The sequence below is a fragment of the Lampetra fluviatilis genome, chromosome 11 (genome assembly GCF_964198595.1).
Source record: "Lampetra fluviatilis chromosome 11, kcLamFluv1.1, whole genome shotgun sequence".
In the NCBI taxonomy this organism is placed as follows: Eukaryota; Metazoa; Chordata; class Hyperoartia; order Petromyzontiformes; family Petromyzontidae; genus Lampetra; species Lampetra fluviatilis.
Window position 1 is genome coordinate 11286032 of NC_136285.1, and position 22672 is coordinate 11308703.

The following is a 22672-nucleotide window of genomic DNA, read 5'->3' on the forward strand; positions in this document are numbered from 1 at the left end:
CCTCGTCATCTGTAGTTAAATAAGAGTGGACATTATATTTACAAAAAAAATGCATCTAGCGTTTCAATGCCGTTTTGCATCAAATCCCTATCATTGTTGTTGTTTGCTCAGATACATGAGGCAGACAATACATTTTGCCTACAGCCTAATCTGAGGCTCTCGGCAGAGTTACCCGTTCTCGGCTCACCTGCCATGGAGATGATAAGTGATGCCTTCATTGGATCGATGCCCAGCGTCTGTGCCCGCGCTGCCAAGTGGAAGTATGGAATGAAGTATGCCAGCTGGCTGAACACCACAGACCACGTGTACACGTGGAACAGCGGCTCCCTGAGCAGCGAGATGTCCAGGAGTTTTTCCTCCGACTTCGGCTCTTGCCCACCGCAAGGCGGGCAGGAGGTCGCCCCCCTCTCGTCAACAACCTCCACGTGCACGCGCTGGCACTTGCGCCTCGCGCTCACGTGCTGCGGGTCGTTGTTGGAGTTTTCCGTGCGGCGCCTTTCGCTTTCCACCTCCGCTCCATGGGAGTCGCCCTTTCCTCCTCCGTTCGGAAGATCCGCGTTCTCTCCGGTCCCCGGAGGTCCGCCCGCGATCTCGGCCGTGTCGACGCCTGTCCTCCTCCCGCTGCTGGCATCGCCGCCTTCGTAAATGTGTGCGGCGTTGAGCGTGGGGGCAGCATCCCACATATTCTGCTCCTGCTCTGCCGCTTGGAGTCGTTCCCCATGCGCCGGGCACACAATGGCGATGTCGCCCGCTTGGTCTTCGTTCCCCGGTCCGTGGGCCGACTTTTTGATTTGTGCCGAACCGAGGTCGTCCAGCAGGTGGATCGGTCGGAGCAACATTCCAGACGGAATCAAGTTCAGCATGAGGGCGCCGAGGATTAGCAGGGCTCCTGGCGGTGGCAGAGGACGCGTGCGCACGTGGCGTGGAGAAGAGAGCAGCACATCAACAGACGGCAGTGTAGCAAAAAAACACATTGCTGACACGCATTTCTATGCTGACTTCATCAATCCCGCACTGACCAGCAGGGTGAAGGATGTTCAAACAGCCACCACGACCCACGCAGCGAAAGAGCGGCCCTCGTCCAGCAGCTGGTTGAGAAATGGGCTGGACAGGCATGTGCGCGCACACGTGTGCAACTTGTGCAACATGCTGCATTGTTTTCACGCGGAATATAATTGCTCCCAGACACGTTCATTTAATGTCGCTCATTGTCAAGGTTGAGAAAGTAGATTTTAATATTCTCTGATTCATCGAGTGTATTTTTAAACACAGTGTCATTTTAGGGAAGTGCGTTTCCAATAAATGTCCATTTTAATTTAGCCTGAAGAAATTGTGTAATTAATAAATTATGGTATATTAAAGGATGCATTCTCTGAAAGTATTGGGTTTGTAAAATCTGCCATCATCTATCTCGGGCAATGTCCTGATGACATTTATAAAACACGAATGACAATTATACAAATGCCATTCGTGTTTTTCCTGCAGTTTCCGGCATTTGGGAAAATCAATCGGAGATTAGTAAACAATTCTGTCTATTCACTCTGTGGAATGTAAATCTGCATGATGAATTAAAACTACTCCTACGCATGACTCGGATATATCATCTACACAAAATGAATACATCTCCATTATGGTGATGCTGGCACTGTGCTCGTACTTGCATCGGTTGCAGCCTCGCAATTTAAACCCTGAGTTATATAAAAAAAAAAATCCCTCCGCAACCTTGAAACAAGGTAACATCAATAGTACACTCGAATTAATAATGAACGACATTCTGTTTTTATTGAAGCAGTTAATGGCTAGGTTAGATTCACTGGGACAGTGCTCATCTCGTGTTTACAGCCCTGAGCGACTGGTTTAAATTCCACGTTCCTATGACAGGGCTGAGTTCACCCACGGTGGCTAGGAGATGTCGTCTGCCTCGCCTGTTATTCAGGAAATCGGGGGTTCTATACCGATCCTGACGCCTGTACGTTTGGAGTTTGCATATTCTCCCCGTGGTCGTGTGGATTTTTCTTCTGGTCCTCCGGGTTTTCCCTCCACATTTAGAAACGCGCATTGAGATTATTTAGATTGTTTTGCTGCTATAAATGTCCAAATGATGGGTCACTTTGTTGAGCTATCATTCGTGGCCAGGTCGCTTCTGAAAAATAAGTTAATACCTCAGTGGGCTTTGCCTGGTAGGATGAGGATGGTTTAGTTTTATTTGCATGTGTTTGGGTGATTTGTTTACCTTCATTGTACTTTGCACTAACATCACGTTTTTGTACTGTTTGTTGTTGTAACGTTCTTACCCGCCGCCACTGGGACAGCTGTGAAAAAGAGCTTCATAGCTCATCGGATTCCTCCGGCATAAATATTGATGATTCCGATTCCTAAATGCTTCATGAGACCGGGCCACAGCGGTTACCGAAAAACCACCGAGACGTTTGGGAAGAACATTGCGGGGCCACTCAGTCGCGGTATAATCACAACATTGACAGAATCGATTTTTTCGGGGTGGGGACGAACGGGGGTTTGTTTCGAAAATAATAAAATCCCCACCTCGCCAGCCGTACTTGTCCAGCAACATCTGCGTGAAGGGCGCAAGAGCAAAGGTAAGGCCCATGCCGGAACGCGAGATGGCGTAGGCTGTGGAGAGGCGCGTCTTGAAGTAGCGTGCGGTCATGATGCTCGCCGACTGGTAGATGAGGGCAAAGCCCAGACCTGGGTGGCGACAGGAGCCCCGTTTGGGGGAAATTCCACGTGACCATGGCGGGGGCCTGGGAAAGGTGGTGGGCGGCGAGTCACTTCGCCCACGGGTTTCTGTGCATCCACCGATATGCAACACTTTCTGGACGCCACTGCGGTCGAACAACCCATTGGATAACCACTGCCGACTTCTCGCAGAGTGTTTTTTTTGTTATTTTAGCAACCTCGCGAGATGATGAGTTTAAGTAGACCCGGGGCTAGCGTTGGAAATCGCACGTTTTTTTTGCAATTCGTAAGCTCTAGTATTTTTCCCGATGATGCCGGATGTAATTACCAGCGAAACGTCGAACTCAACACACCCGTGGGCAGAAGTAGAAACGAATCTGAGTTTTGTTTACGTGACAAATCGCTTACTAATTGGCTGTGTCGGGTGGTGGAGGGTTACGACACATTTATACTTAGGTGGTGTCGCTCAAAAAGTGTTATTATGAATAATATCGGTCGCGAAAGCCTACTACGTGTTAAACTGCCCCAGGATGTCCTAGACAGCGGTGGCTCTTTGACATTAGAACGCTGGGTCATGCGCGGAGCGGAGGGGGCATGCATGAGGGCAGCGATACCCTCCGTGGCTTCCCAGGAACTATTTCGAAGGAACATTGTGTGGCGTGGGAGGCACGCGATGCTTCGTAAAAAAATAAATGTTCCAGTTATTTTTGTCTGAAATTGAGACGACGGCAGAAGACCAACCGGGGGTCTTTATCCTGGGAGTGTTTTTATTAAATTACAGGCTGGCTGGAGTCACTGCTGCCCGCATCTCTTTGTGTGTTCATTATCAACTGCCCACGTTCCTACCCCATGCCGTCCCTCTTGCCGTCAATTTGGCTTCGGCGTACTGTATTGAACTGGCTGCCAACTTGTAGTGTACGCTGTATCTTAATTTCAGCGGTTGCGCATTCAACTGCATTGCTATTTTTAAGGACACATAACCCTCCCCGCTCCTCCCTATGGATATGCGTGTGCTAATAATACATTCTTCTTAGTACAAAGCAACTGAACCAGAAGCTTGTGGCCTTTTGAGTGCAGGTGCGTGGAGAGAATGCTCGGGGACTTTCATGGAAGGACAGGTTTAGGTAACGTGGAGGTTCGGAGATAAACATCGCAACTAAGTGGTGTGGTTGTGATCGAGACCGATGGTGGATACAATCGGTGGGACACGTGGACTGAGGTGGTGGTGGCAAGGTTACCGAGACAGGCATTGGAATGGCAACCAAGAGGTGTGCGGCCAATGGGAAGACCCAAAGCCACATTGTGGTGACGGTGAGACCGTGAGAACAGGCCTCGAAGGTCGTGGTGTCAACTTTGCAACGATTACGCCTCTCCGGCAGATGGAAGGGAACGATGTAAAGGTGTCGTGGCATCAACGGCATTGGCCACAATGGCCTATTGACCACGACATGATCATATGCGACTGCGGATACTTTAGAGCAGTGGTTCTTAACTTTCACTGCAGCCTCAATCGATACATTAATGTTTTTTTTTTAGAAATACAAATATTTGATGAAACAAAGTAGTTGTACTTAAGTGCACGTGCTTAATTTGTGTCGTCGATTATTTTCCTTTATAAAACAATCTGGCCGTGTCTCGCTACCGCCAAAAGGGGCATCTCGCACCCCCAGGAGGTGCGTGCACCCCAGGTTAAGAAACGCTGCCTTTGACCGCTCGGTACCTTCTTCCTGTCCGACAACAGATGCCGCCGCACCGCCAGAGACCGACTTCCAAGCCATCCCACTCCGCGCTCGTTTTTTTGGCGAACCGCTGCCGGCAGGGGCGAAAGGGTTCCCAGGGCATTGGCTACGGTCACTTACCTACCAGCACGCCCAGGGTAATGTACAGGAAGGGCACACTCTGCGCGAGCACAGACACGAAGAAGCCCGCGGCCACGATGACCCCCCCGAGCACGGCCGTGCCCCTCTCTCCCAGTCGCCCACATGACACGGACGCCAGGGGTCCTGGAAGGGCAGCCAGCCGAAGGAAGGCAGAAGGGATCATGGTTATCGCGTGCGCACGCGCGTGCGCGTTGTCACTTGTTACGTGTGGAGCGGTGGTGTCGCGGTTAGCGCTGCGCTGCGCTACGACCCCAGCGTCGGGTTCGATTTCCGTTCACGGCCAACACCCAGTGACCATTATCTGAACCGGTCCTGGGCCTCCCCTTAGGTCGACTCAGCCTCAAATGAGTACCCGGTGCGATGTTTAAACATCGCCACTGGGGAGACAAAGGCGGCCGGGCGTGGTGTTGGCCACCCACCCCCTCGTGTGCCGTGCCGGCCTTCATAGGTGCTCGCTATGAAGGCCGGCACGGAACACGCTAACAGCACTTGCCCCAACAGTCTGCCAAGGCTATACGGGGGATCTTTGTCTTTGTTACTTGGCACGTGGCTTCAAAATAAAAATGAATGTGTGTGCGAGCGAGCGTGCAGTTGCCAGCGCGATGGACCCAACAAACCCTGCAACCCTGGTTCTATATTTAGCGACGAATAAATGAACCGGTGCTGGGCCTCCCCTAGGTCGACTCAGCCTTAAATGAGTACTGCACCTCGTGTAGTGTATAGAAATCGGCACTGGGGAGAAACCGGCGGTCGGACGTGGTTGCTGGCCATCCACCTCCTCGTGCGCCGTGCCGGCATTCATAGGTGCTGCTCGCTAACAGCACTTGACCCAGCAGTCTATTAGAGGCTACGCGGGGGGGCTTTGTCCTCGTTTTTGTTGCTCTGTCCGAGGACATGCACATTTAAAGCAAGATGCATTCCGGAAAAAAATGTTCTCTTGTGGTGTTCAGTGAAATGTATCTTCCCCGGGGTGATGAAGAGCACGTGATTGGTGGACCCCATTACCCCCTAAAAAAATACCAACGTTATCTGCCGCTTGCCACTGGGGCAGTTTCGCGACCACTTTTGGGATCGCTCCTCTCATACGTAGAAAGTAACAGTTAATGAGTCGATTTAATTTTCGATTTAAAGCTTTCGTGACTGTAGGGATTCATCTTCTTGGTTCTTTCGGTAAAGTCACGTAGAATGTAAATAATAAAATAATAAAAATAAAACATAATAAAATAATTCTCACGACGTTTCGGCCACAACGCAAGCAGCCGTCCTCAGGTGGAGAGCAGGTCTGTCGAGTAGACAGACTCTGTCCATTCTACGTCACTTTACCAAAAAAACCAAGAAAATGAGTCGATTTAAATTACGTCGAAATGCACACATTTCCTTTTTAAAACTTTTTGCTGAGTTGCCCGGTAAGTGGAATCATTTGTAAGCAATCGTGAGGAGCCGCGTGTGATTTACGCCCGTCAGGTAGCGGAACGTGAGCGATTAAAGCGCCGTCTGTCACGGTGCCCGGCAATTCGCCTCGGCGTGGCGAATTGCCTCGATCGTCGTCGCAAGCCACAAAAGCCCCCGTGCATAAATATATTAACGATGCAAATGTACAACAAAAATTGCGTCTTTAAATTTACTGTAAAATACGATTTTCAATATCAAACGGCATTATTATATTACCATTCAAAGTGAACGATTTACGCATTAAAGGGCTTTTTTTTACATTTAAATATGGAGGGAGTGAACAAAAAAAATGCAACCGAGCCACATTTTCGCGTAGCTACAGTGCAATGAAAGTGAATTTTACAGCTTCGCTCCTGGCTGGATGAGCCTCCTTGATTGAGCAGCGACTCCAAAGAAGAAGCGAAGCTTCAACTCCGCGGTGCAAGCGCGAGTCTTGACGGAGGGAGAGACTGTGAGGAGTGAGAGCCGCAGCGCGCGGCGTCTGTGAAGGCGCCCGGCTAAGAGGCCCTCTTTTGTGCGTCGCTCAGCCGCGCTCACCGGCCATGAGGCGTAGGCTGGACATGATGGATCCAATCCAACTGATTCGCTCGGCGTTCTCCGAAAACTCCTCTTGGAATGCCACGAAGAAGAAGCCGAATGATTTCAGCATCCCCATCACCAAGACGTTCACCTGTCACGGGCAGATATTGCTTTCAATGACGGAGGTATTTCGACATTATTTCGCCGTATATCCAGCCTCCCTCAAACTTTGCCAGTCACGGCTTCCAGAGTTCTGTGGGTTTTACCCAGAAGTGGCCCCACCAAACCACGTGAGTGGTAATGCCACCAATGTGCCCTGCTGTTGTCAAATCTTTAGCTGTAAGTCATTCAACATGTCGGCCCTGAAGAAAAGCCATTTCCAGAAACGTCAGCCCGTTATAGAATACTGAGATTATAATACTTATCCTGATGATAATAATAATAATTTACGGCCAATTGTGAACCCACTGCTGGATGAAGGTTTCCTGCACGTACCACGTCAGAATTGGGAGTTGTTCGAGCAATAGTTCACCACACGGCCCAGTGCAGATTGGTGAAGGTCATGTGCTCAAGGTGGGGTCAAATATCGCTCACCGATGATGTTCGCTGTGGCCTGAAATCCAACACAAGTTCATAGTGCAGCGAACCGGGACGTTGCACCGCTGCACCAACCCTTGTTGTTGATCGCATCTTAATATATTGTACACCACTGTGCAGAAAAAAACTAATATGGCATTTATGCCTGTGAAATGAATGGGATCCTAAATAATTGTTAAAAGCCAGTGCGCAGCCAAAATTTCACATTTTTGTTAAAACAAATTACTTGCAAGTAATATAAATAAATTAAAATACACACGTATAATAACTGCTCCTGCATAATTAAAGATAGCCGATTTTTTTTTTCTTACTTGTAAAACGGTTAATGAACACCATCGCCGGCTCTCACGCGGTGCTATCTCCCCCCCACCCTCTCTCATCTAAGACGCGTTTAACGACGAATCCGTTCACCAACACCTTGCAGCAGCCTCAAGTAACAACAATAACAACTAAGCCGCCGCGGTGCGAGCGTGGAGGCGAAGTCTTCTGGCTCATCATAACGGGAGGATTTCATTTAACCAGCCACCGGCAGCAACAACAGCAACAGCAGCCGCCGCAGACCGCCGCCAAGGGAGCGGTTGTCGTCAAAGTCCGGCGAGATTCACCGACGCGAATTTTTCTTGCGCTCGCCGCGCACTTTCAACAAACAGCCCCACAAAATATGTTTTTTTGGGGGGGTGGTCAGGGCGCGAGAAAAAAAAAAACGCCATTGTAGATCATTTTTCTTCTTGGTTCTTTCGGTAAAGTCACGCAGAAGGGAAGTAATAAATAATAAAAATAAAACATAATAAAATAATTCTCACGACGTTTCGGCCACAACGCAAGCAGCCGTCCTCAGGTGAAAACCAGGTCTGTCGAGGCGACAGCGTGACTTTACCGAAAGAACCAAGAAGATGAATCCCTGCAGTCACGAAAGCTTTAAATCGAAATAGATAATTTTGTTTATTATTATTAATTTCTCTGAACCCGTGCAAGGGTAACACACACACAAAATCAATTAGAAAGCGGCAGCTACAAGGAAACAACTTGGGGGGGGGTTGGGGGGAGGGGGGGGGCATCGTTTACCATGAAGAAGTGGAACACGATGATCCATCCCCACCCTCCGTCTGGCGCGTCGACGTAACACCTGAGCTTCGGTGCTCTGCTCTTCCTTGACATGGCGAACACCCCCCCCCCCACCCCCCTTAACTGCTCGTTAGCCTAATTACAGTCAGGCGCTGGGTTGCTGCTCGGGCTCCGACCGCCGGGGCAATGCGCATGTCCCTGCGCCGTCCGCCGCTGCGAGGAACGTGTTCCACAAGTCCGTCGACGAGCAGGAGGAGAACGCGATTGGGCTCTGCGAGTCGTTCCACCATGAAGGAGAACGTCCCAAGTGGCGGACCCTGTGTCCTCGTCGTCGTTGTTGTGTTCTTCTCTCCGGCAGCGAGTGTCAAACTGCCACGCACGTCCCCTCCATCCGCCGGTGATGTTTTTTTTTGTTTCGGAAACTTAAGCCGGCACGCACAAGCGGATGCAGACATATGCCGTCGCGTCTTGCGCAACGCAGCGTACGTGCCCCATTCTGGCACCGGACCTCGCTCCCAAACTGACACAAAAAAATATGCCGGACCGCTCCAAGATACTGGCAGCGCTTTGGCGTTGGCTGGAAATAGCGACGCGATGAACTCGATTGGAAACGTGACGCCGTGTTTCAGTTTCAGCCGAGAATTTCACGAGCGTAATCGTTGTGTACTTTGTGTTTGTTCCTTGAAACATGCCATTCTGTTCCGCGCGGCGAGTTTAAAATGAACTCGCACCACCCGATCGCTGTGGCGAGCGGCGAGTGCCTAAGAAGGGCTTTGCGTCGTACAAAGGGCCGCTTGTTTTAAGTGTGCCAAAGGCTATGGAGAGCAACACTCGGCAGTGCGTTGCCCATAACGCTCATAGCTGCGGCAAAAGGGGTGCTCTGGGAAGCTACGGGGGTTTAAAAACTTCTCAATTTGTGTGAAATTCAACCAATCCGCCACGTGGAGGCAATGTCGCACTGCCACGCACAAAGATATCTCATTGGAGTTTGAAGTCATTTTTGGATATACTCGTTTTTGCTGCCCTCTGCATTCCTTTTGTCGTAGATTCGAAATTATTTCGGCAGCATGGAATATCCACCCCATTGCTTCGCTCACGCCAGCGTTGGTACTCGCGCGAGTGTCAATGTCACCAAAGTTATTCGCAGCGACGATAGGAGATGTTTTCTGAGATTTGCAATGGGGAGACAAGAGCATACAAATAAAAATGGGTAAAAATATTAACGATCTCGGGTCTCCTGATGACACCATCAATATAACGACTCGAATTAGGGGAAATGTAATTAAGGAGACTTGCAACGTTGGGCTCAGGATAAATGCGACGGAAGAAAACGTTACGTGCGACAAGCTTGCTAAGCAATTAGAGATATTCATTAGAAGGATACAAATGGAAAGAAAAAAAAACACAACGGAATACGTGAACCTGGAACAGATGTTGAATGCGTTTTTGCGATTAAATAAATAAATAGGCTACCGACAGCGGGAGGGAGTGTGCCTTATTAAGAACTTCGAATTAATGTATTAATCACTTTCAAGGATAGATTTATAAAGACACAAAGAGCACAACTCCCGTTCAGGAAGACAAGTCACACAATGTCTTCTCGTCATTGTTAACAATATGTTTCTATGTTTCCTCGATGACTACCAACTTGTTAACATGTTTTTGTCTAAATGTAATTCTCTTTACGACTTAGCGTTTCGTATTAAAAAAAATTATATCTTCTTGGTTCTTTCGGTAAAGTCACGTAGAATGGAAATAATAAAATAATAAAAATAAAACATAATACAATAATTCTCACGACGTTTCGGCCACAACGTAAGCAGCCGTCCTCAGGTGAAGAACAGGTCTGTCAGAAAGACAGCGTCTGAATGAACACCACCAGGCTTGGCAGCGTATATTTAAGCTGGGTTGTAGGGGGAAGAGCGCCTTGACTGACAAAGGAATTTGCATATCAAGAGGAATTTAGCATATTAAAATCGAAAAAATGTTTTTATAATACTAATACTTTACAACCCTTGGTTAATCCACTGCTGGATGAAGCCCCTCACCCTCCCCTCCCCTCCCCCAGGGGCCATGTCAGTCATGGGGGTTGTTTGGCCATACTTCACCACGCTGGTCAATGAAAGTTGGTGAAATTGGTGGGGGGGGGGGGGGCGGGAGAGATCCATATGTTATCTGTGACCGGGAATCAAGCTCATACCACAGAGTTCATAGATACACAGTCTCTTAACCGCTGTGCCTAACCTAAAGTTTCACATTTACAATGTTTGAGCTTGCAAAATGAGGAGCCAAGCTTGTTCACAATTATTACGTATATAAGGTAAAGGTGCAGCCCTGCAATTGCTTGCTCACTCCACTGCTGGTGCAAGGGCCTCCACTGGACGGACCTCGATGGGTATTTGGCCTCCGCTTCCATGCTGGGATTACCCACACGTGACCCCATCACACGTGACCTCCATCACACGTGACCCCATCACACGTGACCCCAGCACACGGGACGAAGCCGATCGAGTTCATAGTGCTGGGTGGGCAGAGGCAGTGGTGGATTGGGGAAACTTTCCCAACTGCTGCCCTACCACATGGAGTTGAACGTGTGCCTTTTGCATTGCAAGTTCAGTGTGTTAACCATTACAGCATGGCAGCGTTCCATAGATATGCACAGTGCATAGATATATAGTGAAACACAATTCAGAATACTTTTTGTATAGGTTGTTAAATCCTTTGGAAGTTAGTGTTAAAACTATACAGGAACCCATCTCGTTTCATGGTATTGGGCAATTCTGGCTGTCATTTACCATGGAAATACATTTACTTTGATGCTGTAGGTGGGAATTGATCACCCATTGTGCTGTACCAACAAAAGAGAATGGGTGCTAATGTTTGTTGGTCAGATGGAAGCGGGGGCTAGTTTTTTTGGCAGCTCTATTCATTTCAAGTCAAGCTTGTGCGGTGGGAAAATTCAGCGGTGGGATTTATTTCGTAGGATTATTATTCAAAAGTCTCATTTGTCAGTTGGACTTTTCTTTTTTTACTGGACATTCAAGCAAATGCCAGTGCTTAGGTTTTACAAAGCAGGGCGACTTCGGCCCTGAGAACAGCTTTCATTTCCTCCACAACGACAGTCATAAAATTCACGACTGCTGTTCACATGACACAGATATAAATTCGTTCGGAATGGGCGTCCTGGGTAAAATTTAAAACGAAGCAATAGCCCACTGCTCTGGCACATACCAGGGCCCGAAGCGCTCTCTGTTCCACTGCATAATCGAGCAGAGAGTTTGAGAAAGTCCAAACAAATGCTGCTCTCTGCTTGACCGTGCGTTCTCAGCAGTTACACTTTTTTTTGAGCTCACAACTGCTCAATGTGCCGAATACCCTTTAACTCATGACGTCAACATTCACCTGATGAGTTAATGAGTTAATGATGACGTCACCCTGCTGCTGCTCTATATAAGAACGGGAGACAGAGCAGAGCCTCACCATTCTGGCGAATTGCCCGATGATGCTGGATGCAATTACCAGCGAAACGTCGTACTCAAATTGTAAATGTTGTGGTTTCACGCTTCAACACACCGGTGGGCTAAAGCAGTGAACTATTTGTCTTTTGTCAACGTGACACTTTTTTACTGATTGGCCGTGTCGGGTGGTGGAGGGTTACGACACATTTATAAATAACGCGATCTAAACCCAAAAACGTTGATTATGAATAATATTGGTCGCGAAAGCCTACCACGTGTTAGCCTAACATTCATCAAGACGTCTGGACGGTGGGCACCACCTCTCAGAAAAGCTCGACAAACGTAGGCATTTTAAACGCGAACAGCGACGAATATAATTTTTTTTTTTATCTTTACCACCAAACATTCGGTTCGGTGAATTAAAGACGACCGTGGCTTCTCTGCATCCACCACGACCTTCCACCAAATGTTTTAATTTCCCAACGAAGCGAGAGACTGCCAGAGGTATTGCTACGGATCTGTGTATCTATCCCCGGTGCCCATGCTGCAGTGCTCACGCGACTGTGACGTGCACGCACAGAAGAAGAAAGTGCCGGCAAGCCAAGGATGCACGATTTCTGAATTTATCCCATGTGACAGCTGTAAAATTATTATTTAGTGGAGCAATCTGTGTGATGTTTCATTCTTATAAATGGACACGCTTTAGTAGGTGAAATAATATGAATTTTTACAATATACTGGTAATGATAAATTACGTGTATTTTATTGCAGTGATTTAAGCCCCTATTTGCTTTGGTGTTATTTATCAGAATTAAAACGATGGTTAACTGTTAAATACAATAAAAAAAAAATGGTAGAAATAAAACCTTGGCACGTTAGTTCGTGCTAAGATGTAACCATAGCAATTAAAACGTTTAGGAAATTGTAAATGCTCCACAGAGCTGTCTTTGAAGGCTCATATTTGGTGGTTAGCCCCGTGGCACGGGATGGATTGAAATGAGATATTGCATTTAAAAAGGAGAAGCCTCTGTCAAGGGAGGTACATTGATGGACCAGGATATGTAAATGGTGTGTGCCGGTCGATTAGTTAAAATTATCAGATGTAGTTTAAGAGAAAAAAAAACGAAGCTGTTATCTGTGAGCCACCCACCGACCGCAGTTTTAGTAGAATATCTGAATATTCAAATTAACATTCCAATTCCATTTTGTGAGAAAGAAATAAAACAATTTAAGTGTCCTCGCTAAAAGTTCAGCTGTCGTTGTTTGGAAAGCAGTGACCAGGATTCGAGTGGCGACCCTTGGGCTCAGGAAGCCAAAGTTGCGGACACTGAGCTGTGAATCCAGTGACCTGAGTTCGATCCCTGGCCATGATAACATCGGTGGTGAGAGATATCCGAACCGGTCCTCAATACCGCCAACCGGCATTGATCAGCGTGAGGAGCTCTCCAATCCGGCAGCAAAATGACAAAAGCGCTGTACATTATTGCATCGGTATTATTACGCAAGTTTTCGACTGATACAATACTTTGCAGAAAATACCTGGGTAGTGTCTTCATCGTGCACCGTGAAGGAATGTATCAGTGGATTAATATCAACAAATGTAAAAAAAAATGCATTTCTTCTTTGCATTACTTCACTGTCGAAGCAATGGGGTTTCAAATTGTGGAAATCCACAGTGTGATGGGCTTAGGCAGTTCAGTGTTGGTCCTAGAACTCAGGCAGGTGAAGGGGTCGTTCAATCACGGCGCTTTTCTAGGCTTTAAACCCCAATCATGAGTGAGCATTTATTAATTTTTATTTACTTTTATTTTTAAACACCAGTACAGCGCGCACAGATATGGTCTTCGTTGTTTTCGATGGGGCATTTCCATGGATGTGGCCGATGTCGTAGCTGACGTTCGAAGTAGTAATACTAATAAAATCTTCAGTTTAACACGTCGGCTTTCGCCACCAATATCATTCATAATACACTTTTTGGGGGTTAGATCACGTCAATTTATTATTTCCTGAAGTAATTAATAAAATCCTAATATTTACCTCGGGAAAATCTCACTGAGTCCCGCTACATTTTGGTTGTTTTTGGCCAATTCCCTGAACTGAGTGTTTTTGCATATGTCGGGACGCAGCAGAGAAACCCCACCACACATGCAGGAGGGTAACGCACATCACTGCCACCTCCTGGCAATTTCACGGCGCTGGTGGTTACCCAGCCAAGTTGCTAACCCGGCTCAACCCCCGCTATAGCTCTCGAGATCTCACAGATGTGGTGCATTTAGCGCGATGTGGTCATGGGCATGAAGGAATTCCGCATCTTCGATTCCTCTCGATTGTGCACAACCCTGCCAAGCCAGGCCCTTGACCCCCCCCCCCCCCCAGTTCCCAGGAACATTGCTGCCTGGACAGAAGCTCCCTTCACTCCACTGTACGAATATATGGAAACTGCCTTCCTGAACACATTGTCGGCGAAATCACCGATTCTGGTCTTCAGGCATTCAAATGCCGAGCTCACGCACACACGGGACATATCCTGACTTCACCGCACGCCTTGTAGGGACTGAGTCTTTGAGCTGCAGTGAACCAATGATCATGCCGATTAGATGTACTCGTGTCTGATATGTCTCTTGTTCACAATTGCACCCAATAAAAAAAAGTCACAATATACAGGCACTTTGTCATACCACTGTCAGATGAAAGGGCTTTTCGTGCCTCGTCGGCCCTCGAGGGCTGTTTGACAATACTTCACCATGCTGGTCAGTGCGGGGTTGATGAAGGGGGGCACACAGGACCAGTTCAGATAGCCGTGGCTGCTGTCTGGCCAGCATGGCATTCTTGGATTAACTATGTATGAAATGAGGAGCCGCCCCCGATCCAAATGCAGCAAAGTAATCTGTATGTGCAGTATGGTCAATCATTGTTATGTTTATAGTTGTTCAGCAAATGAGTGAATTGTATGTGTAATCAAGTGGGTGGAACGAACATGGATTAAAGCTGTAAACTATTTTTATTTTACCAGGTAGGGCCCACTGACCTACATAGCTCTCGTTCAGAAGCTACCTCGCCACAAATTATAGCTCCAACGAAGTGGCTTATCACGTGGACATTTTATTGCAGCCAAATACTCTAAACGCGCATTGATTATAATAAATGTAAAGGGGGAAAACCAGAGGACCCGGAGAAAAATCCACGCGACCACGGGGCGAAACGTGAAAACGCACGACCTCCTGCATACCAGGCGAGGGAGTTAACATCTCGCCTCTGTGGCGAGATGGTTTATCTGTTGGGTGCAGCGCTGCAGAAGTGCTGTCACTTATCAGGCCGGGATACCTTTGTCGGGCATTCGGCCGCCGATTTGGTGACATTCGTTGTGCTTGCGCATGCAGCAGGGAAAACAGCGAGCCGGTTGTCTCATCTTGTCCTCCCCGCACAGCAGAAGAAAGACATCTTCTTGGTTCTTTCGGTAAAGTCACGTAGAATGGAAATAATAAAATAATAAAATAATAAAAATAAAACATAATAAAATAATTCTCACGACGTTTCGGCCACAACGCAAGCAGCCGTCCTCAGGTGGAGAGCAGGTCTGTCGAGTAGACAGAGTCTCTGTCTACAACGCTGCTTGCGTTGTGGCCGAAACGTCGTGAGAATTATTTTATTATGTTTTATTTTTATTATTTTATTATTTTATTATTTCCATTCTACGTGACTTTACGGAAAGAAGCAAGACGATTAATCCCTGCAGTCACGAAAGCTTTAAATCGAAACAGAAGAAAGACGTTAACAAAGCTCGCGGTTTTGTTTGGTGAGCATCCAACAAAATAAGGGCACGAGGTGCTGATTGCGTAAAGGCGTCATCGTCGTCGTCGTCGTAGACATGGCAAGGCGTGGCTGTTGAATTTGGACGAAAGCAATTCGTTGGAAGCTCGGTGTGTGCACGAGCAGCAGGGCTGGAACAGTGCCACTTACCGCTGGCGAAATACATTTGGCCAAAATCTTTAGCGGCATTGTCCCAAAGAGCTTGCAACTCATTTATTTAAAATATTCCTCTGTTTCAGGCCAAAAGCGTCACAGATACCCTATATAAAAGTGAAATATCAGCCCCCTAGGTTTTGGTTGGTATTCACGCCAGCAGTAATGAGAAGGAGCGTGTTGATTTAATTTAAAAATCCGGGATGTGGGAAATGAGCTCTAATATTGATGCATCATCCAGATCGCTGAATCCAATCACTTTAAATCCGCTGTGAATTGAATTTCCTTTTTAGCGCCCTTAATGAAGTGGAAAATGTCTACACTGTGCTCGCCTGGATTCTCTCTGAAAGCGATAATGAGATTTTGTGTTTTTAATACATGCCGAATTTTTGAAATTTGGAAGACAAAAAGATTGCAAGGAATTAAATTAGAAAAAAAATATTTTTTTTATGTTTTACATATTTTTAATCCTGAAAAGATATCAGATAAGGCCACCGTGCCTGGGAACTAATGACAGATTGCATTTTGGCAAACTAATTGCGTTTGGGAGAGATTTGTGATTAGAACTCCGCGCCAACCGGAGTGGGAGCGCTTGGCAGTGTCCGTGCGTTGACACCTGCATCTGTGTTCGACACAAACATTCTGCGCGCGGAGTGCGGAGAATTGTCGGAACTGCCTTCAGTAAAATTGGCAAAAAAAATTAATTAGTTCAATAATTCCTCTACATTGTTTTTTTTTTAAGCTTCACTTTTTAATTACGGGAACATAATTACACCGATGGGCTGATTATTTTAATATGCCTGCTTACTAATGATAGTTGAAGCGGAGATTTAGTTCATATCTGGAAACAATTGTGCTGGGCACATATTTGCACAAGGCAGTTTTTCCTACCATTTACACCACTCTACAACACGCGTGTTAGACCACGATCCTCTCGAGCCTCCACTCGCGTGTTATTTTCTGCAACTGTAAACACAAATGCGTGTTTCTTTCTCTCTCGCTGCAGTCTCGTTTATTCGCCGGCGTTCACCACTCGCATGGCGTCGTATGATGTAACGCAGTCCACATTACGCACAGAAGAGATAACTTCCAAATGTTGTCCGGTGTGTTTAGCCTTGCGTGATTTGCCCTATAGAACCGCACTCTTACCAACGATGGGATCTGTGCAATTACAAAGGGCCAGTTGTTTTCTTGACAAGAAAGATTAATCAAACTGGGGCGCGATGTCACCCAAAAAGGCTGCACGCGTTGTTTTAATAACTTCTCGTGTAGTGTCTGCGATGCTAAAATATTAATTTGCCGCAATACAGCGGTGGCATAGAGAGACTGGGATGGTCCTTTGACAGGATAACCATTTTGCACACTCGTACGAAATTGCTGCGTGCTTTTACATAGCATCCAGAGAACACGTACAAATCTATTTGCCAGATGAATACTAATATTATTATTTTTTATCGCTCATTATACTAAAATTTTATAACGTGATTGGATCTTCTTCATGGCTCGGCCATTCGCAGTTCTCAATTTTTTTTTTTGCGTTTGTGTGGAGAGACTCACAGCGACGGTAGGAGATGGCCCAAGTCCTCCACTTAAGCAGATGAGTAATTTCCTCCTTATTGCTTTGCTTTATGCGTACACTTTAATATATGAATGTGACTGTGAATGGCTATAATCGAAATTGTAAAATATGCTCACAGCCTGTGTGGCATTGTACCCAAAAAGAATTGCCATCTCTGCCTGCGTGTGCTTTCTTTTACAATGCGCCTAAACTGGATTTTTAAAAGTCCAAATATCGTTTATAACGTGGGCTATTAAGCAGTATTGATTGTTTAATATTGACCATTAATGCGTTCATGTTTTACTCACAGAGTAGTTACTGCATTTAAAATGTCAATGTAAGCATTTGCCTTTGACATCGATATTACAGACATATTGACCCAAATTTCATTGCTTTGAACGTCGGTTTTTGCTTGTTAACTTTTAATAAGATAACCCTAACAAGCAACCGTGAGTTCTGCCAATTTCTTTATGGCTTTATCCTTTTTAATATCCATAGCTGGCTATGCTTAATGGAAAAAAAACACACACAACCACTAACCCAGCAACTGGGAATATTTTTGCTTATAAATCAGCCCATGCTAGCTCTCCAATAAATAAGTGTGTTTCTCTCTCTCGGCATAGATGATCATTTGTAAAGTACCACATACACTTGGAATACTGCCATGGCCTTATTCTATTTAAAAAAAATTATAATGTGAATTTGCTAACGAGAAATGTGGAGAAGGAAGGGGGGTGGGGGGTTACTTATTTTGTCATGCCAGTGTGGTGGGGTGATATGTTTAGGCATTATCTTTCAAATTGCCTTAAAATTAAGGATGTTAAAGAGGGATTGCGTTGAAAACTGCCAGACGTGGGAGGCTGTACGCATTAATACAGCGCGCGTTATCTGCAAACAGAAAATTTTGCCTTCCGATGCAGGGCTGATGGAATCCTGCCCGGTGTTTTTTTCTATTCTTCTTCTTTTGTTGCGCCCTTGTTGTGTCTTTAACCTCCAGGTAATTCTGGCGTGCCGGGGGGGGGGTTGGGGATGGGGCTGTCCATCATCTCCGAGAGACGCGGCCGCATCGCCCGCCACTCAAGGGAGGAGGAGGAGGGGGGGCGGGGGCTGCAGGGAGAAATAAATGCGGATGTCCCCTCGCCGTGCCAACCACACCTGAGCAAGGTGAACGCGGCGCCCTGGCACACAGAGAGAGAGAGAGCTCGGCCGGCTAGTCATTGCCCAAGCTGCCCGATTGGGCCGACAATTCGATGAGCGACGTTATGGTCAGTGCCGAGCTTAATTGTTGTTATTCATCCAAGGCGGCAATTCTGCATTGTGTGGATTATATAGGCGCGTCTGCCTCTGTATGCGTTGTGTGTGCGAACGCCCGAGTAACATTTGTCCGTGGTTTTGTGTTATCGAAGGCAGGAGTCGTCAGAGCCGAAGTATACATCAATTTTTTTAGGCGTGTTTTTTTTACTTGTTCTTACATTCACCGTTGTTTATCCGTTACCGATTCCTTCATTCGCTGACCTTCCTTGCATGTCAAATGTAACAGCACGAGATAACATCATCATCATCATCCGTCATGAATCTATCTCTCCTTCAGGCCGTTGTTATCCTCCATAACTGCTTCTCAAACTCCATTTGTGTATTGCGAGCGTATATTTTAAAGGCTTTCCGCATTATCACGTTGGTCCTTTTGCTGATTGGCATTTGTTTTGCCATTTGTTTTCTTTCCCCTTTGACTTGCATTCTGTTTTCTCTTGCCGGCTATTGAAACATTTTGTTGCGTGTTCTATTTTGTTTTTTAAACATGCTTTGATTCCCGTTACGCACTCTCTTGTTTTTTTTCGTGTCATCATCTTCTTCTCATTTCATTATTCCGTCCTATGTCTTTATGCGCTGTTTAATATAACATAGATGCATATTATCTCCGCTCCCTCCTCCCCCACGAAGCGTAATTAAAACCAGCTGTCCCCTGCCGTCTGCAGCCGTGCGGAAGCTGTAACAAACATTTTATCTGGCTTCTCATCAAAGCGCCCGAAGGATGCGGCGCAGCGGCCCATCTGCGTTGGCTGTTTAGTCTGTTGGGGGGGGGTGGGTGAATTAACAATCGTATTATAATACAGCGCGCTTGCACAGACGGCGCAGACGCGCGCCGGCTTGCATCAAACACAAGGCCCGCGAACGCACGCGCGCACGCACACAAGCGCGCGGTCCTGCACACAACACGCACGGCATATTAATACTTCCACTCTTGCACAAATGTCGAGCTGTTAAGTAATTAATGCTCTGTAATCATTTAATTGTCTGCAAGGGGTGGCAGGAATATTTATATTCAATCTACGGCTCATTAGGGACTCCCAGCAGTATTTAGCTGCGAACAAAGTGCGTTTTTTTTTGGCTTGGGAGCCGAGACAAGATTCGTCTTTAAAACAAAAAGGATGTCACACCCGTTTTTAACTGCCATTGCAGAAACTCCCTCCCACTGCGCTTGCTGACCAAGGACAATGATGGGAACGGCCTTAAGAGAGACGCCTTTGATTTTGCTAAACTAAAAAAAACCTTCTACCGCAAGCGGCCGTTTTCAACCGCAGTTATTTTCCCTCTTCCATCTCTTTTTTTTTGTTGTGGTCAACCGTAAGCGCGTGTGCACAAGTAAGCATTCGCACTTTTATATTAAGCTAATTACGAGCGGCCCATTGAATCTAATGTTTGTGTTGGCAGGTAGCCGGTTTCAAATCGGCCTTTGGTGTGTCGCATTCAATGGTGGGACCATCTCTGTGTGCCGTGAAGAAGGGCTCTTGCCCGAAACGTCGCACGTTTTACATTTCCGCGCGCAGCAGGGCACTCACGTAGCGATATCATACGACTGACGGTCGGTTCCATTTGGGTCAGATCGTGTGGGTACAATGCCAGTGAGAACTTCTCACCCTCCGCATACCCTCCGCATGGAACCAAGCGAATCAAGCTTGTCACGTGGTCAATGTGCCGATTGATTTTAGATTTTCGGAAAAACGGTTACAAAAATAATTAAATAAAGAATAGAGACATTTTACTATTTTGAACGACGTTTCGCCAGAGGATAAAATCAGCATAATCTGGAGGTAGATATTGATTGCTGTTGTTGTAATATTACCTTTTAAGGTCGTTGGTTTTCCTTCACGAAGCGTGTTGAGTCTTCATTTGGAGCAAAGCAGCGTCAGCACGAACAGCAGAGAGGGTGTGTCGCGGTCTGGTGATGCAGTCGCTTGATTAACCCAGATAGTGATCGAAAACAAGTGTCTGCCAATGAGTGTAGGGTTGTTGAAGCCTCGTGGCTGACACAATAATGTCCATGGCAGCAGTGAAGATTGTAGGCCGATTGATGTTGTTCTTCTTCTCTCTCTCTCCGCAATGATGATGACGACGAAATGTCCGTGAAAAGGGCATGATTTGAGATCACAATAAATACTCGTTGCGATATGCACAAGAGCGTTGTATGTGCAAGAGTCAAAAACAAAAAAGCTCGATTCGCGGCGAGGAACTAATCCTGGCCACTAACACTGTCAATAAATAATGATGATGATGATGACGATAATAGGAATGATGAAGAAGGAAGAAGGAAGAAAAGGAACGAAGAGGAAAGATACATTCTAGATTTGAAGCTTTCGTGACTGCAAGGATTCATATTCTTAGGTATTTTCGGTAAAGTCACGTAGGTAAAAAATGTAAATTAAAATTAGTAAAATAAAAATAAAAAAACACGACGTTTCAGAGGCAACACAAGCTTCCGTCTTCAGGTGGAACCGTCACAGCTACGACAGCTGTATCACGTAAATGAGAGATTACAAGAGCTACCACTCCGTATATATATTAATTTTAATTTCATTTTTTTACCTACGTGACTTTACCGAAAAAACCTAAGAATAGGAAAGATAAAACTGCGTCGGTGAATAATTTCCTCGGGGGCGAGCGTGAGGTCTGCGTCTGCACTGAATCTCTCGTCCGTTCGCCTCGTGGGCCCCGCGTGTTTACGCGGCCGTGGCCGGGCATCGGCGTCCCCTCGCAAATTCATTACTTTGGCGCTCGCTCGTGAAGTTGACGAATACCTGAACTTTTAACGGGCGCGGAATTTGCCGCGTGACGTATTCCTAAGAGGTGGCGGCGAAACCTTTTCCTTGGCGCTCGGCTCACCCAAGTGGCCTTGTTAACGCGCATTAGCATTTTGTTGGGGGGGGGGGGGGAAACAACAATCAGAGCCACCGGAGGTAGTGGGGGGGGGGCTGGAGTTTTGAGAAGGTCTTTGATGTTTGCTGGGGGGAGGTGTAGTCATTTATTTTCACGGGCACGCACAACCGCGCGCACACACACACACAAACCCAATTTAAAATTGCCTTTGTTGTAACGTCTCCCCTCGGTAAGAGAGTGGCGGTCGTAATGATTAAGTTTAACGCGATTGCTTGAGTGCGCGTGCGTGATTGGTGGACGCACCGATAGACGAATGTCTTCCTGTGAGCCCCTCTGTCGGCTCGCTCGGACAACGGCTGTTAGCGAGGGTCAAAATGGGCCGATGGTGCCGGATGCAATGACCGGCGACACGTCACAGTGCTCGAATTGTAAATGTCGTGGATGTGTCCTCTTCCCCAACACGCCGGTGGGCTGCAGTAGTCACGAATGGACCATATTTTGTTTACGTGACAAACCTCACTAATTGGCTGTGTCGGGTGGTGGCGGGGTAACGACACATTTCTTTTAACTTATGCGATATAACTCGAAAAAAAACCTTCATTACGAGCTAGGTCCTATTAAGGCCGGCACGTCACGTGGGAGTGCAGTGTGAGTGACACGTTTATTTGCCCAATGCTGACATCCGCACACTCTGCGTTATACAGTCATCAACTCGCATTCTTATTCGGCATGGTCAGGAATTGAATCCAGATCCTCAGCAACGTAGACGATGATGTCTGCCTGGGTATGTTGTACCATCGGACACTCCACCCCCACATCACCCAACTCCCAATTGGTGATAGGGCAGTTGTGGAGAGAGTGGAGAGTTTCCCATACCTGGGCAGTGTGCTCATGACCGGCTCCGGTTTGACAGCAGAGGTCTCACTCGGAATCAGTCGAGCGGCATTATCTTTTCATCGGCTGTGTAACGCTGTGTGGAAGCTACCTAGTCTATCACTCCGCACGAAGCTTCAGGTCTTCTCGGCCACGGTCATTCCCTCCTTTCTCTACGCTTGCGAAACGTGGACCCCCCTAATGGAACATCTTCGGCAGTTAGAAACATTTAGGCTAGCCTCCCTACGATCGATCCTGGGTTTAACCAGGCTGGATTGTGTGAGGAGCTCACAAATCCTTTAAAGATGTGGACAAAGTCCCATTAGTGAGCTCCTCCGGCAGGCAAGGCTGCGTTGGCTGGGTCATGTAGCCCGCATGCCCAGCCACCGCATGCCTATACAGCTTTTGTTCGGCCGGATCGAGGGGGCTAAACGGGCGCGGCACGGGCTAGAGAA

At 46.9% G+C, this 22672-nt stretch overlaps 1 protein-coding gene across 1 annotated transcript in view; it reads right to left on the bottom strand.

Moving 5' to 3' along the window:
- Positions 1 to 9059, bottom strand: part of LOC144934803 (monocarboxylate transporter 5-like) — a 29007-nt gene extending 19948 nt beyond the window's left edge. Inside the window, exons 1-5 of the mRNA XM_078860975.1 lie at positions 8211 to 9059; positions 6567 to 6699; positions 4557 to 4700; positions 2545 to 2706; positions 188 to 889 (exon numbers count right to left, since the gene is read on the bottom strand). Of these exons, the coding sequence (XP_078717101.1) occupies positions 188 to 889; positions 2545 to 2706; positions 4557 to 4700; positions 6567 to 6699; positions 8211 to 8303 (1234 nt within the window). The 5' untranslated portion in view covers positions 8304 to 9059. The remainder of the gene's footprint in view (positions 1 to 187; positions 890 to 2544; positions 2707 to 4556; positions 4701 to 6566; positions 6700 to 8210) is intronic.
- Positions 9060 to 22672: the final 13613 nt, after the last annotated feature.